Source organism: Pimephales promelas, chromosome 6 (assembly GCF_988280905.1).
Source record: "Pimephales promelas chromosome 6, fPimPro1.hap1.1, whole genome shotgun sequence".
Lineage (NCBI taxonomy): Eukaryota > Metazoa > Chordata > Actinopteri > Cypriniformes > Leuciscidae > Pimephales > Pimephales promelas.
Window position 1 is genome coordinate 24,323,218 of NC_142774.1, and position 16,783 is coordinate 24,340,000.

The following is a 16,783-nucleotide window of genomic DNA, read 5'->3' on the forward strand; positions in this document are numbered from 1 at the left end:
TATCTGGCAACCTTAAGTCATGGAGGAGGGGGAGGGGATACACCCCTCTACATTAATTTGAAAGTGATTGCAGTACCAGTTTTGGCCATAATCTTACATACAGCTCCTTTAAAATCTGTTAGAGAGAACGGTGTGGTCTTAGCAGCCCCTAATTTAATACCAAATGATCATTTCGACGGAAGAAAATCAATCAAAACTAATTTTAGCTGGAAAAAGTTGATAATACCTAGAATATCTAAATCGACTGCTGGCGGTAGATCCTTTTTATATTTAACACCAAAACTCTCGAGCAATCTTCCTAACATTGTCCGGGAAACAGACACACGCTATCAGTTCAAATCTAGACTAAAAAGACATCTCTTTGGCGTAGCATACACATAACACACTATAGACTTCCTTAATTCAAAATTAGGCTGCATAGTTTAGATCAGCCGGAACCGGGAACACGTCCCGTGAATCCTGATGTACTACAGACGGATTGCCTTATTTCTCATTGTAGCTTCTATACCTTTTAGGCAAGATATTATTGATCATTAAAACTGACATTTAAGAAAAAGAGAAAGGGTTGTGTCATTTTATTTTATATACTTATGTAAATATATATATTTAACATTGTCGTCACTGTATGTACAATAAAATACCAATAAAAATCAATAATGTTTCATATTTTTATAATGAAAACAAAAACATCATGTTCATTTTGTTATAAATATATGCAGTGAAGATAATCAACACGTTGCCTGAAGCACATGGCCATTAGGCTAATAAGTTTGAGATTTTTTTAAATGAAAAGAGGCAGAGTGGTGTTTATAACATTTCATTTTATTGTTGATGAAAAGAGGCAGGGTTGTAACATATTTCGTTTTAATGTTGCCTATAGTATATATTAAAGATTTAACTGGAGTAGCTTGAGCGTGCTGAGTGACGCGATCAAGAACGCTCTGTTCCATTTGCAGAAGAACCGGACATGAGTCCTCGCGTGTCCTCGGGAGTTCGTTCTCCTGAGTCGAACTTGGCAAGTCCGAACTACCAAGGACGCAAGTCCGAAGTACTTGGTATTGAGAAATGGCCACAGGCGCCTGTCAACACTGTTTACTTGATACAAGAACACTACGACAGTCGTGACTGACACATATCAGTCATGGGGTGACAGCCAGGCACACAATCCTGTACCAACATGTGGTCATTAATCACATCATAAATCATAGAAAAGTGACACAACATTTATGAGAACACTACTGCCCACCCATTATCCACTTTCTACATCCGCCACTGTTCTAGAGATATTAGAAAACGTCTTGTGCAATTAAAACAAATTACAGATTCTCCTGAACACACAAGGCTGTTTAGAGCAGGTTTTATGATCCTGAATGTTGCAGATGCAACAGAGAGACAACCTATTTTACTTATGGCAATAGTCCACTATTTTCTGGAAAGATGTGCATGATTATATTTTAGATGTATGAGTTCTGTCCTAGTGTATACATTATTGGTAACTCTCTACCTCTAAATCATGTTACAAAAAAACCTGAATCATTGTGGATACAGAAATGCATCTTGCTGGGTAGCAATTAAACAATTAAACATCTACCCAGTTAAACATCTGGGTAGATGTTACAATTAAACATCTACCCAGCATGATGCATTTCTGTATCCACAATGATGCTGGAAATCTTCTGGAAGACCTATTTTGATAAATGGGGAAAACAATTGCATTGTACATTCCTGTAAACCATAGTAATATGGTTACTATGTGGTGAGACAAAAAAAAAAAAAAATGGTCATAGTATATATGACTTTACTGGCTTTATATGGCTTTACTTTCATATTATTTATTTATTTACTTAGTATTTAAATTGTTACCATTTACAAATTTAACTGATTTGTTTCATGTATGTTTTTGATTTTGAGGATTGTTGATACATTTGTTTTGCAAATAAGAAAATTGACCATAAAAGTACAAACCATAAAAAAGATGTACAGTAGGGCTGGACTGGTACCTATTAAAAGCAGATTCAGAATATTACTTTTACATAGAATAATCAGAACTGCTGTAAGACCAGTGAATACTCAAATAGAATCAAGTTAATATGCTAATAAACAAATTTTAAAGTGGTCTCTGTGATGATTATTGAATGAAGCACATGTGCCCACAAAGGAGGAGATGGAAGTCCTTCTACAGTTATTTTGCACTCTTGATAATTTCGAGTGGTCTCTGCAAAAGAGACATCCCCAGTCAGAAGGCATCATGTATTTACAAAAATTTGCGGAAAAAATAGGACGTTTTGAAGAGCTAAGTGACTTTGAGCGTGGTAATGTGATAGGACAAGTATTTTACAACAAGTATGTTTCTGAAATGTTATCCCTGCTAGATATCCCTGCCACTGTCAACTTTAAGTGATATTATTTAAAATCGTAAGCTTTTAGGAACAGCACAAACGACTCATAGTAGTGGGGTCACAGAGCATGGACCTGAGGTGCAGATGTGTAAAAATCACAGATACTCTGTTGAAATTCAGATAGCAAATGCCACAAAATTAACCAAGTTGCTTATGAAAAACAGATTTTGGTTGCTAATGACCAAACAGTATCAAATGGTCAAAAGAAGAGTTTCTGAAGTGAACTACTTTATTAAGACTAAAACTGATTTTTTTTTTATGACAGCAGTCTAAATGTAGGAGTACTTAATTTTCCTGTATTAAAATAAATGATTTTAGAGATGCAACAGCATAACAAAGCTACAATAAAACTTAAATGTAAAAAAAAAAAAAAAAATCACAAATATATTGTGGTGGGGTGGTGATGGCATAGTGGATTAGACACATGCCTTTGGTGTGGGAGACCCGAGTTCAAATCCACTATAGACATGTATATACAGAAATGTATATCTATTTTGACACTAATGTATCCATCTACTATTATAAAATGGCACTTTTGATACTGTGTGTAACTTTTTTCTTTTTTAATGGCATATAGTTGCATTGGTTAACCGTAATTCTAACAGAGCTCTCTAGAATACATTACATTTAGCTGAAAACAGTTATAACAGAATCACTGCCATCTGGGAAAGCATCTTTGTCTTTACAGAGTGTTGAAAAAATAAAGTAAAATAATGATCTGTAGGGGGCTTGCCCACGGAACATGATCTTCCACTTGGCAACTGGTGGCTCTTCAGTGAACAAACATCTTCAGACAGACTCCTCCATAGAATTAGTCACACTACAAAAAGATTTTTTTTTTTTGTCAGACTGCTAGAAGCAAATAATTTAGGACTTAATGAAAATCTGAAAAGATATTGTTACTTGTTTTTCACAACAGACAAGATATTCTCTCCAAATTTCTCCCTCTTTGTCTCAGCATCTTCTTCAGGGTTGAAGTCTTCATTCAACATCTTGATATCTGTACACATGCAAACAAATTTGTGTTTTTTTACTAAACAAGTAATTTGCATATACACACTTTGATTTATGTTTGGAATTACATTTTGCAGCATAAATGTATACATTTTTAGCCAAAGAAACCTTCAAAGAAATATGTTGTGATTGATTGGTGGTGGGTGGTTTCGTCTAAAAATTGTCTACTTAAAATACATATATATTTTTGTACCGTTCACATAGTGTTAGTTAAGTCTCCAGGCCTTGTATCATTATGACGGTCAAATATTACAGTATGTTTTCAAATTATGTCAAAACATTATTTTATAACAACAACTAATTGTCATCATTATTTCACATTATCCCTTCTAAATGGAGGAATAATGCAATCCGCCCATTTGCAAGTTAAAAAAAAAAAAAAAAAAATATATATATATATATATATATATATATACACTGTATATATATATATATAAAGTAAATAAAGGCCTTCTGAAGAGAAGCGATGTGTTTGTGTAAGAAAAATATCCATAATTAAAACTTTATGGACTAAAATAACTAGCTTCCAGCAGATGGCCTTATGCATCAATTACGAAGAAAGAGTAACCCTTGACGCACAACGTAATGACGAATGCGGAAGTGCAGTTAAGCATTTTAACCATTTTTTAAGCTTAAGCATTTTAAATAGTACTTTATACTTTATTAACCCCCCAGAGCCTTTTGGAGCACTTTTCCCTTTTTTTTAAGTCCATCAAAGTGCATTCATCCATGATAATAGTCATGGATGGATCACATACTCCTGCAGTCTTCTTTTCACTCTTTTCTTTTTTGATACCCGATTTAGGCTTATTGTTTTTTGGGGTTTTTTTTTTTGTAGTGCGAGGCTCCTTTCCCTGCCACAAACTGAATTTAACCGCTGGACTACATTACCAAACCATTTATGCTTTTGATAGGGAGATCGCTAACATGGGAGGCACAAGCAAATAAAAAAAAAAGTGATTTTAATATTATGGATTATCAATATATCTTTGTGAATTTTTTTTTCCAATAAATGCAACATTTCACATCAATATAGAGTGCCAGCTTACAGTAATAAAAAAAAAATGTTCAAGAAGAAGAGCACCATCTAGTGGCTTTAAAAAATAGTTAGATGTGTGCAATGTCCTGTACCAGCCTGTAGGCTGCCTATAGCTTCCTATATAAATACATAGAAAGGCTTTTTTTTATTCTTTTTGTTGTTTGAGACATGATTTCTCTATCTTATTTGTTTTTTTTTTTTAATTTAGATATACATTTATATATTCTAAAAGACAACTACTTTAGTTTTTTAACAAATATTTTTAGATTAGTATCAGGTTTTGCATTATGATTACAATCAAACTATAGCATTTGGTTAGAAAGGGAACACAGTGCATACATTTTTGTTACTTAGTATTTGATAATTCAATAAATTGAACAAAATAAGGGATGGTTAGTGATAATTCAAAACACTTTATACAGACATTTTGCAATAAATTGTTTTTTTTATCAGCAATTATGATCAAACAGAAATAAAGATAAAATAATGCTAATTAAGTTAATTTTCTCTCTCTGTGTGTGTGCGTTGCATTTTAACGAGAGTCTCTTTTGTATTTTTATTGATTTATTTTTGCATATTCTTCAAATTTGCTGTTGCAGTCTTACCAGTGAATCTCTCTGTGTTGATTTTATTTAGCATATTCTACAAATTTGCTGTTGCAGTCTTGCCAGTTTATCGGTGTGTATGTGTGTGCGTGTGTGTGTGTGTGTGGGGGTCTTATTTGCACTCTTGATGTTTTAGAGAGTGTGACCCCTTCATTGCTGTACACTTTTTTCTGCACAGTTGCTGATCTGTAGCTTGCCTTATACCACCAAAGGTTTCTCTGAGTTTTCCTGTTTTTTTCGTATTTCCCATTCATTTCCTATGTCGTCCGTTTTTGACCGGGAGGATGCTAAGTGTAACTTTTTTTTTTTTTTTTTACAGCTCTATAACAAATCAAAATCATCTCCTTGATATTTTTGTGTGTTCATATAGGTAATACAACAAAAGTCACCAAGTTTCACCCCCATCCAATGAAGCAAAAAAAAAATTTAACAATACGAAACGTAAACGTTTTCGGTCATTTTCGGACGAAGAAGCCCAGAGGGTTAAAATGTTCTCCAATTGTAAAAAAAAAATTACGGACAATGGAATGGCTGATTTTGAATATTTAAGAGATTTTTTAAAAATCCTTCCCAGACTCATATGCATCAAAAACCTTCTTACTGAAGGCCTCAGAGAGCTCTTTTGATCTCACCATGGTGATTTCACTCACTTCCACAATCAAGAGCAAACCAAACTGAGGTTTAAATAAGACAGGCTTCCTCCACAATCATCTCTAACGATGTTCTCTCAATATTGTTAAAATTAAGATATAATGTCCATATGTTGAAAAAGACAAAGGTTTTCATGGGGTATCCTATCTTTTTTACATGACTGTATTTGTGTGTACTATATTTATTAGTGATGTCAAATGATTAAATTATTTAATTGCAATTAATGACAATGTCAAAGTTAACTCGCGATTCATCACACATTTTTATCTATTTTAAATGTCCCTTAATTTCTTTTTGTCACATTATTTTTTCCCATTTTAAATCTTATCAACATGGAAAAATGGATCGGCTTGCTTTGAGCAAAAGTTTTTTTTTTAATGTAAACAACATATATGTACTGTACACACACACATATATATATATATATATATATATATATATATATATATATATTAGAGGTGCAACGGTTCAAATGATCATAGGTTGCAGTTAACTTTTCTTCTCCACTTGATTTTGAATGACCCTGTTGACCCAATGAGCATTTTAGACAATGTCCAATGGTCATGCCTTCTACTGCAATTTCTAGTATTGCATTAGTATTGCATCCTTCTCATGGGCATTTAATACATTTTTACTTTTCAGTCTGGGTTAAATCTCATTTTTTTGGCTTATTTTAAAAGAAAACATGCCTAAAAATGATGCACACCTGAATATACTGTAAATGTGGTTTGGAATTGGTAAAATGTACCTGGAAAAAAATGATCAGAAAATCAACGTGCCTAATAATTATGTACACAATGTAAATTAAAGATGAATTCTAATTAAAGGGCACCTATTATGCCCCTTTTTACAAGATTTAATATTGGTCTTGGGTGTCCCCAGTATGTATTTGTGAAGTTTCAGCTCAAAATACCCCACAGTTCATTTATTATAACCATTTGAAAATGACATTTTTGGGGCCTGTTTAAAAATTTAAAAATGTGTTTGTGTTTAATGTGGTTGTAGAATGTTGTTGAAGCCAGTATCAAAGATGAATTTCTGTCCAGTTAATCTGAACAGACAATAAAGGTAAAACAAACAAACAAACAAACAAAAAACAAACAAACAAACAAACAATTAGCTGTTTTGGTCTATACGACCTTAAATGCTGATGAGCTGCATCAGAGCCGGCCCGAGCCTTTTGGGGGCCCTAAGCAGAATTTGATTTGGGGGCCCATCCCATTACGCGGAGTCACGTGTTTGACGATTATTGACACAAATGTCACGCAATAATGATACATTATAAATGAATACACTTAGGTTATGTATTAGGCTACAACAAAATTAATACTTAATAAAAAAAAATAGATGCCTACTTAAATAAAAAAAGTTAACAGTCTTAAAACTGTCTCAAAACATATAAAAGAAATTATTTGCTAAAATTATGACAAAACTGAGAAACATAAGAGCAAGGCTTCAACAAGCCTATTGTTGAAAACTAAAAATATTTGGCCTACTATTTCTCAACTGTCTCAATACAGTGTCCTCAAAAGCTTTATTATTATTATTATCGTAACAGACTTTGTTAGATATTACATGACATAATCCAACAAAGTCTGTTACTATAATACCGGTAATGATGTTCTGGCGCTCGTTGTATGTGTGTATGCAATGTATTTTTCCCCTCGGGGCTTGCCGTAGATGGGTCGTGCGCAGACTGCGCACTTAGTAGGCTGCTGGAGTGTCGTGAGTTTTTGGAGGTCTGATGTGTGGTATAATAAAGTGGAGAAGAGTTCAAAAACTGCTATGTTTATTATTTATTTAAACTGCTACCCTTACACCTTGAAGGTTAAGTTCCCCTGCCGGCTGTTTTCTCTGATACAGATACCGTGACTAGGCGCAGTTGCGCACAAATTGTCTATGCACGAGCGAGGTGTCTAGAGGATTATGCGCATGACTTAAACGCTGGCAGACACAGCAGCAGTTGTAACTTGTAGGCAGGTATATTGATCATTAGCTCAGAGTTTTGTTGTCTTGAATGATTCATTCAGTCATATTCATTCATTCATTGATTTATGTCACTTGTTTAAGTAATCTAAAAAAAATACTAATAAAAAATAACCCCGCTTAGTTCGCTTATGCCTCGGGCCGGCTCTGAGCTGCATATCCCCACCCTGCCTTTGGATGAGGCACTTGCATATCTATGGCAGTTGGTCTAAGCAGAATGGCTGAGAGAGACACTGTTTTGTATGTCATTCAGCACATGTTTGAATCAGAATATATAAATAGTCTCTGATCAGACCCAGATGACGACAGAATAAACAGAAATGAGAATGGACCAGTACGTCTCGGTATGGTTATTTGATACATTTATCATTTATGTACTTAGAGTTGTAATCGCGTCCCCTTTGAAATTATGGATGTGCAACACACAGACACACACAAACACTAACGTTGGCGCAATTTTTTTAAACTACATACACATACTATAAAGTGATAAAGTTTGCTACGTACAAGCGAAATTACATTTATGCGAGGGACCTGTTGCGTCGTATTTACTTGTCATACAGGTGCTTCTGTGGCAAATGTGAGAAGATGGCTCACTTACAGAACAAGAACATATATGCAGTTTTTAATACAATACGCCTTATTCACGCCAGCGCCATCTTTGAATGAAAGCGAGGCTGTGAGGGATAGACTTGCATCTCTTCAATGGGCTGTACTGTTATTTAATGTGTTTTCGGATTGTTCTGCTCATGAAACACTGGAAAAATATCCTTCAAAGAAATGTCAGTTGACAAAAAAACTCCCGACAATGTAAGCTGTAAAAAATTGTAAGTAATCTAGCTGCTTTTTACAGCGGATGCCATTGGAAACATGGTAAGTCTATCCCTCACAGCCTCACTTTCATACCTGTCATGGCGCTGCTCTGAATAAGGTCTATATCTTTAAAAATATATATATATATATATATATATATATATATATATATATATATATATATATATATATATATTTATAAACGTGTGGTTACACACTATACAAACAAGGTTTAAATTATATACACAGACATCCTACGACGACGACAACAACTTTAGACACATTTGTTGTTGAATTGGCTGACATCGACTGAAATGACTATTTGCTCAAAAATCATTAAATACACTTACTGGAGCTGACGGTGGATCGCAAACAGTAGACGACGATCCACACTTGAGGATTAACTTTGAAGCAAGACCTGCTTTCAATTGACCCTCGTTCACAAAACAGTCAGTCAGAAAATGATTCGCTCAAACATAAACTTATATACCAAGGAAAGGTGCCACTTAAACTTCCAAAATACAATACATCCACTGTGTTTTCAGTGGCTATGATGTCAGAAATAAGAAATAACACGAAAATACAGCAAGGTTTGTTAACTCTGCTAATAAAAAAAATGAAGAACAAAGAATGTGCATCAGGTGTGTTTTTCTTTTTATGTTTTTATTAGCTTATGAAGCCAATGTAAACTCTATCATTAGGTATAATTTTTATATTACAAAGATATAAAATTTTGTGCAGAGAGTTTGCTTTATAAATGAAACAGCCTTACAATGTCAATGAGTAAACATTGAAATTCAATTAAAATTTACCGTCAACAGACGTTGAATGAACATTTCTCACTGACACGCCCCCAACTTGTACAGATCGGGGCTTACAGAAAATCCCGAGCTCCCCACTGGTATTTATGACATTGTGGTGGCATTCAAGTGCGTTCAACTCGTAATTACGATCTATACGAGATGACTTGAACGCAGCATATGTATGTCATTATTACATCCCATCCCACAACAGAACAATTATGTTTCCAAGAGACATTACCGGCTGTCGTTGAAACAATGGAAGATGGTGTACAGAACACCGAGGGCGGGGTCTATGCCACAACCACACTGTCAATCAAACCCCTTGCTCAATTCTACGTCACAAAGCGCTGAATCTTAGAACAGCTCGTTTTGAGACAGTGGTTATGATTTATTGAGATTGTAAAAAAAAAAAACACTGGGTGGATTTTTATCATTCTAGGGTGGTTTTGCTCACACACTGCCAACACACATTTATGTTCAAACACCATGTAAAAGTGAATTTTCCATAATAGGTGCCCTATCAAATGCTATTTAATCTATCCGCCGACCAAAATTTCGTCAATTCAAATGTAGATGCTTTGCGTGTGGCAAGCACGCTCATAATATAAGAGACGTGACCACAACATTGCAATCAATGGCAAATGCAACGCAAGCCGATTTTAATCAAGCTGCACTGTTACTACACAGCGAAATCTAGTAGAGAAAAAAAAAATGAATTCGCCACTGAAGTAATAACATTGCTGCAAGATCTAGTGAGAAACATTCACATTTCTCTGTTATTAACGGATCAAACAGTGCTGACATGGACCCAGGAAGAAACATTGCGCCATCAATGAACTATTCAGTGTCCACAGATCAGCAACATTTACCATGGATTTACTCTATTAACACTCGGCTACTATCTCTAACCATGGAAGTTTGGCAGGAATAGTGGGCTACAATGCTTTCAAGTAACATTACGTCGGTTTTATTTCGACATTATGGATACAGTTTATTCCCTCAAATGTTAATCTGAAATAAAAAAATCATTGTTTATAAGTATTACAATATAACATTTCATTTTGTCCAAGGAGCTGTTTTGTTTTATATGCTCCTAAGAAAAGTCAAGTATAGCTTCATCATTGCTCAAAGTAAAAAAAAAATCAATAAAAAAAAAAAAAAATCATACTTTATGATGTTAGTTTTAATAATAATAAAAAAATTTAAATCAAGGAAATTTTTCTGGCATTTCTTTCTTTTTGCTGTATCGAAAACGTACCGAACCGTGACAAGTGTATCATATCGAACCGAACGTTGAATTTTGTGAACCGTTACACCCCAAATATATATATATATATATACACACACAAATGATTATTGGTTATTTAATAGTGTAAATGTATTTTTCCCTGTTTTCACAGCACAAATTTCCACAGAATGCTGCTTTACATTAGAATTTTCCTTAATATGCAGTCTAGTACTTGTGCTTTTTGTTGTTGTTTTCATTATTGATGTAATAGTTTGGTATGGAATGTAATTGATGTAAATCAATTACATTACAATTGCATCAAGTCTAATGAAATGTAAACGAAAGCTGTAAATCAAGCATGTAGCAGTCAGTTATTTACCTTTCTGCTCTTTGGTCTGTTCTGTGTGTTTTAGCACTCCCCTCTTGGCCTCTTCAAACTGTCTCTGTTCAGTCAGACTTTTATTGAGCACTTGACTGAGCACTGACTCGCCTTCTCCCATTAAAAACATGCTTTTAAACTTATTATACAGCATTGTGGCTTTGTCCATCACATCCTGGCTGGCTTTGAATCTGCGGACCTTTAAAGAAAATATAAAGGTATGATTCATTTTAGTTAACCTTTAAGTTTGTAGTTTTTGTTTCAAGTGGTGTACAATAGTAATTAATAAACATGACAACTGTCCAATGCTGACCAAAACAAAATTAATCATACCTTTTTAAGAGTAGTTATGAGTTCACAGTGTCTCTGAAGATGTTGAGTAGTAATATGCAGTGAACTCAACTCATCCAATGCAACTACACATTTCCTCACATCCTAAGAAAAGAGAGAGTGTGCATTTACAAAACATTAGGTTCAAATAGATTATGAGCTATTGTTCTTTGAAATGTGAGAACTACAAATGTCAACTTATGTCATTAAACAAATATGGTTTAAAAGCTATATGTAAGAATGAAAATCTTAACTGTAGTCTGTACTTACAAGGTTATCAATCTTTAAAGATGATTTAATCTCCCCATGCAACTTATGCAGTCTGGACTCTGCAGACACGCCTTTAGTTGAAGAATTGAAAAAGTAAAATACAAATGTACTAAACAGTATCATTAATATTAGATAATAGGTGATATTAGATAATAGGTGATTATGTATATTTAAGGACTGCATAGCATTTCACCATTTATTGTCTTACCTTTTCTCTTGTCTCCTTTTCTATCATCTCTCTTTCCATCTTTTCCTAACCTGCAGAAAAAAATCAGACAGTCAACCATCTGATGATTTTTAAATAAAGATCTAGAGCAGTTTTGCTTCGGTATTTAAAATTCATGAAAAAAAATTGTTAAAATGTTATATTATATATAGTGAGGAAATTAAGTTTGAACACCTTGCTATTTTGCAAGTTCTCCCACTTAGAGATCATGGAGGGGTCGAAAATTGTCATCGTAGGTGCATGTCCACTGTGAGAGACATAATCTAAAAAGAAAAATCCAGAAATCACAATGTATGTTTTTTTTTAACTATTTATTTGTATAATACAGCTGCAAATAAGTTTTTGAACACCTGATAAAATCAATGTTAATATTTGGTACAGCAGCCTTTGTTTGCAATTACAGAGGTCAAACGTTTCCTGTAGTTTTTCACCAGGTTTGAACATATTGCAGGAGGGATTTTTGCACACTCCTCCACACAGATCTTCTCAGTCAGGTTTCTGGCTGTCGCTGAGAAACACAGAGTTTGAGCTCCCTCCAAAGATTCTCTATTGGGTTTAGGTCTGGAGACTGGCTAGGCCACGCCAGAACCTTGATATGCTTCTTACTGAGCCACTCCTTGGTTATCCTGGCTGTGTGCTGCGGGTCATTGTCATGTTGGAAGACCCAGCCTCGACCCATCTTCAGTTCTCTAACTGAGGGAAGGAGGTTGTTCCCCAAAATCTCGCAATACATGGCCCCGGTCATCCTCTCCTTAATACAGTGCAGTCGCCCTGTCCCATGTGCAGAAAAACTCCCCCAAAGCATGATGCTACCACCCCCATGCTTCACAGTAGGGATGGTGTTCTTGGGATGGTACTCATCATTCTTCTTCCTCCAAACACGGTTAGTGGAATTATGACCAAAAAGTTCTATTTTGGTCTCATCTGACCACATGACTTTCTCCCGAATTTCAAAGGCCCTCCCAAAAATCTCCCGGACCGACCTTTCTCCCGATTTCCACCCAGACAACAACCATCCGTCACTGGGCGCCATTTCAGACTGAACAATAATAGGGGAAAAGGAAGAAAGAAGAGACCATGGCGAATGAAAAGAGAAAATATGCCTGCAAATTCCAAACTGAATGGAAAAAATAATTCACGTTCATCCAGGACAGCTCGAAGGGATATCCTATATATTTGATTGAATGTATTATATTCACACAATCCACAGAGCATAGCACACAACTGAAGTTATTGCATGCAGAGGGGCCAGATAGACTCACGGAAGTGAATAGGCATCTCACAACTCGCACTTTATTCCCAAATCTAACTACTAATAAACATCAATCTAGTGTACTCGTTACTCAATAAACAAAATAAGATAAAAATGAGCATCAAACATGATATACCCGCATACATGGGGTGTCCGCATAGACAGTAAAAAGGGGTGTTCGAAACACACGGCACATACAATACAATACTGCCGACAGTTCAACAAGGAGCGCACAGCTCTTAAAGGGGCAACACCTTATTTGTATTCGCCAACCAATTTTGAAAACCAAATGTTGACAAGTATGCCTCTGGATCATCCAAATGGTCATTGGCAAACTTCAGACAGGCCTTGACATGTGCTGGTTTAAGCAGGGGAACCTTTCATGCCATGCATGATTTCAAACCATAACGTTTTAGTGTATTACCAACAGTAACCTTGGAAACGGTGGTCCCAGCTCTTTTCAGGTTATTGACCAGCTCCTCCCATGTAGTTCTGGGCTAATTTCTCACCTTTCTTAGGATCATTGAGACCCCACGAGGTGAGATCTTACATGGAACCCCAGTCCGAGGGCTTCTTTTATTTTCTAATGATTGCTCCAACAGTGGACCTTTTTTCACCAAGCTGCTTGGCAATTTCTCCATAGCCCTTTCCAGCCTTGTGGAGGTGTACAATTTTGTATCTAGTGTCTTTGGACAGCTCTTTGGTCTTGGCCATGTTAGTAGTTGGATTCTTACTGATTGTATGGGGTGGACAGGAGTCTTTATGCAGCTAACAACCTCAAACAGGTGCATCTAATTTAGGATAATAAATGGAGTGGAGGTGGAGATTTTAAAGGAAGACAACAGGTCTTTGAGGGACAGAATTCTAGCTGATAGAAAGGTGTTCAAATACTTACAGTATTTGTATCATACAAACAAATCATATAGTGATTTCTGGATTTTTCTTTTTAGGTGTATGCCTCTCACAGCGGACATGTACCTACGATGACAATTTCAGACCCTTCCATGATTTCTAAGTGGGATAACGTAGGAGGGTGTTTAAAATAGCAGGGTGTTCAAATACTTATTTTCCTCACTGTAGGTCTAAAGAGTACTGAAAAAAACATGCTAAAATACTGCCCCTATTGCACCCTCTTCTGGAGATGAGTTAACATCACATCAGGAAGAGAGGGATGATTCTATGGATGCCGTGTCACTGCATGCAAATAATTCCCTTTATGGTAGTGAGGAGGATATTGGCGAAAATGAGGACGATGAATCCAGGTCCGAAGTTTCAGAAGGAAACCTGCATTCTGACATTCTTTCACGCATTTTAAGTGCAGCAAGGATCCTGGGCCTTGATGCTCAGGAAGAAGCTACTGCTCCAACCCCCACACAAGGTGTATGGACGAGTATTTCCCCTGCACAGCCCACTGTGTCCATTCCTGTGGCTGACGATTATTCCCAGATGCTGAGGAAAGCCTGGAATAATCCAAAGGCTGCACCCGAGTTTAATGCAGGTTGCAGGCGGTTTTTTAAATTAGATTATCCCCCTGAGAGTGGTATGGGGAACATACCATCAGTGGAGCGAGATTGCAGCCTTAAATACTTTGGGACCTGATAAGGTTACAGATAACCCTCGTTGTCCTGGTAAAGAGTGCCAAAAGACTGATCGGTTAATGAGCCAAGCGTATAATGCAGCTACCCGAGCAGCTCGATCAGGAAATGCTTTAGCAATAGTTCTGGCTGCTTTGAGGAAGGTTGTTAATAAAGAATAGCATGATATGATGAGTTTAATTGACACAGCACTCATCACACACTCACAGCTTACTAGGGATATTGGAGCATCTAGGTCTTCAGCTATCTTAGCCAGAAGACAAATCTGGTTGGCACAGACATCTTTGCCTGAAGCTATTAGGAAGGACCTGACTAATATGCCAGTGGTTCCAGGTCGGATATTTCACACTGATTCACAGTCTCTGCTGGACACTGCTGATCAAGCAAGACGCAGAAGGGAATCAGTTCAGCAGACATTTGGTGGACCAACCAAATATGGCCATAGAGCAGCCCATTCCTTTCAGCCCCCACACTTTCCTTGTTCAGAAACTTGGGGGTATGACAGAAAGCGAACGAGGTGTTACCAATTCCATGATCGAGGCACCAGACCATTTTACCAGGCCCCCCAGACTGACCAGTCTCATACTCCAGTCAGGGGAGGGTCATTTAAAAGACGTGCTACCAGGGGTTTCAAACCCCGGACAGTTGGGAGAAAGTAACATCAGATCCTTAGGTTCTAGATACGATCAAGACAGGATACAATTCCGGCGGCGCCCTCCTACTTTTTTAGGGGTCCAAATGACCATAGTCAGAGACCCAGTCCAGGCACAAATTTTGACCAACGAAATCAAAGTCTTGGTACAGAAAAAAGCAATTGTACAGATAAGTACCAGCAAACAGCTCACTGGGTTCTATTCGAAGTATTTCCTAGTACCAAAGAAAGACGGGGGACTTCGACCCATTCTGGACTTAAGACAGCTGAACCGATTCATAAAAGTATTGCCCTTCAAAATGCTGACTACAGTTCAAATTCTGGAATCCATAGAACCAGGAGAATGGTTCACATCCATAGACTTAAAGGATGCATATTTCCACATACCCATCTGTCAAGATCATTGTCCGTTTCTTCGCTTTGTGTTTCAAAATCGGGTCTACCAGTTCAGGGTCCTTCCATTTGGCCCGTCTCTGTCTCCAAGGGTCTTCACCAGAGTGGTTTCTGCAGCCCTTCGTCCTCTTTAATGTGCAGGTTTGAAAATTCTGTCATACCTGGACGACTGGATAATTTGTGCTCCTTCTCGCAGCCAAGTACTGAAGAACACAGAAATGGTCCTTCAATATGTACAGTCACTGGGTTTCAAGGTGAACTGTGAAAATCTAAGTCCCAGACAACGGACAGTGTTTGTGGGAATTTCGCTGGATTCCCAACTGATGACTGCATCTTTGTCACCCCAGAGGGTGGAACAGTTGGTCAGTCTAGCTCAGTCATTTCGTCTGAACAAGAGAATGAAGTTAATTCAATTTCAGTGATTATTGGGCATGATTGATGCGGCAGTGACTGTGGTCCCACTCGGCCTTCTCAGAGCCCGTCCACTTCAACGTTGAACAACTTCCACCTGCACCGCAAATTACAAAGGCATGTGAAGATAAGGGTTACACGAAGATGTATCCAAATGTTACGTCCCTGGAATACGAGGACGTCGTCATCACAAAGGGGTTCCTCTAGGCAACATCCCGGCAAGGCGATCTGTGATAACGACAGATGCTTCTCTAACGGGGTGGGGAGCAGTTTGGGGACTGGGAATCCCCTTGAACCTCGGAGCACATCAATGTGCTGGAACTCAAGGCAGTCCTTCTCTCCTTGAGGGCTTTTCTCCCGTTGTTGCAGAACAAACATGTTTTGGTGAGAACAGACAAAATGTCTGCGGTGTACCACATCAATCACCAAGGCGGTACCAGATCGGTGCGATGTCTCCAGTTGACAAAGGAACTACTTTCTTGGGCATTTCTGAAGCTCTCGTCACTCAGAGCAGTATACATACCAGGAGTAGCAAACACAGCAGCAGACCTGCTGTCTCGAACTGGACCTCTCCCGGGAGAGTGTCGTCTCCATCCCGAAGTGATGAGGATCATTTGGAATCAGTTCGGAATGGCGAGGATCAATCTGTTTGCGACTACAGAGACAACTCCTTGCGATCTATGGTATTCCCTGAACAACCAGGGAGGTCCCTTGGGGATATTAATGCACTATCTCAG

At 37.1% G+C, this 16,783-nt stretch overlaps 1 protein-coding gene across 3 annotated transcripts in view; it reads right to left on the bottom strand.

Moving 5' to 3' along the window:
• Window positions 1-560: 560 nt before the first annotated feature.
• psip1a (PC4 and SFRS1 interacting protein 1a) overlaps window positions 561-16,783 on the bottom strand; it is a 261,185-nt gene continuing 244,962 nt past the window's right edge. For 2 of the 3 annotated variants that reach the window (XM_089132282.1, XM_039694613.2), the window contains 6 exons: window positions 11,726-11,775; window positions 11,518-11,588; window positions 11,251-11,352; window positions 10,918-11,116; window positions 3,303-3,399; window positions 561-3,219 (listed from right to left, as the gene is read on the bottom strand). In XM_089132282.1, coding sequence (XP_088988408.1) covers window positions 3,189-3,219; window positions 3,303-3,399; window positions 10,918-11,116; window positions 11,251-11,352; window positions 11,518-11,588; window positions 11,726-11,775 — 550 coding nt within the window. In that variant the 3' untranslated portion in view covers window positions 561-3,188. The remainder of the gene's footprint in view (window positions 3,220-3,302; window positions 3,400-10,917; window positions 11,117-11,250; window positions 11,353-11,517; window positions 11,589-11,725; window positions 11,776-16,783) is intronic. The other variant, XM_039694627.2, reaches the window with a different exon arrangement.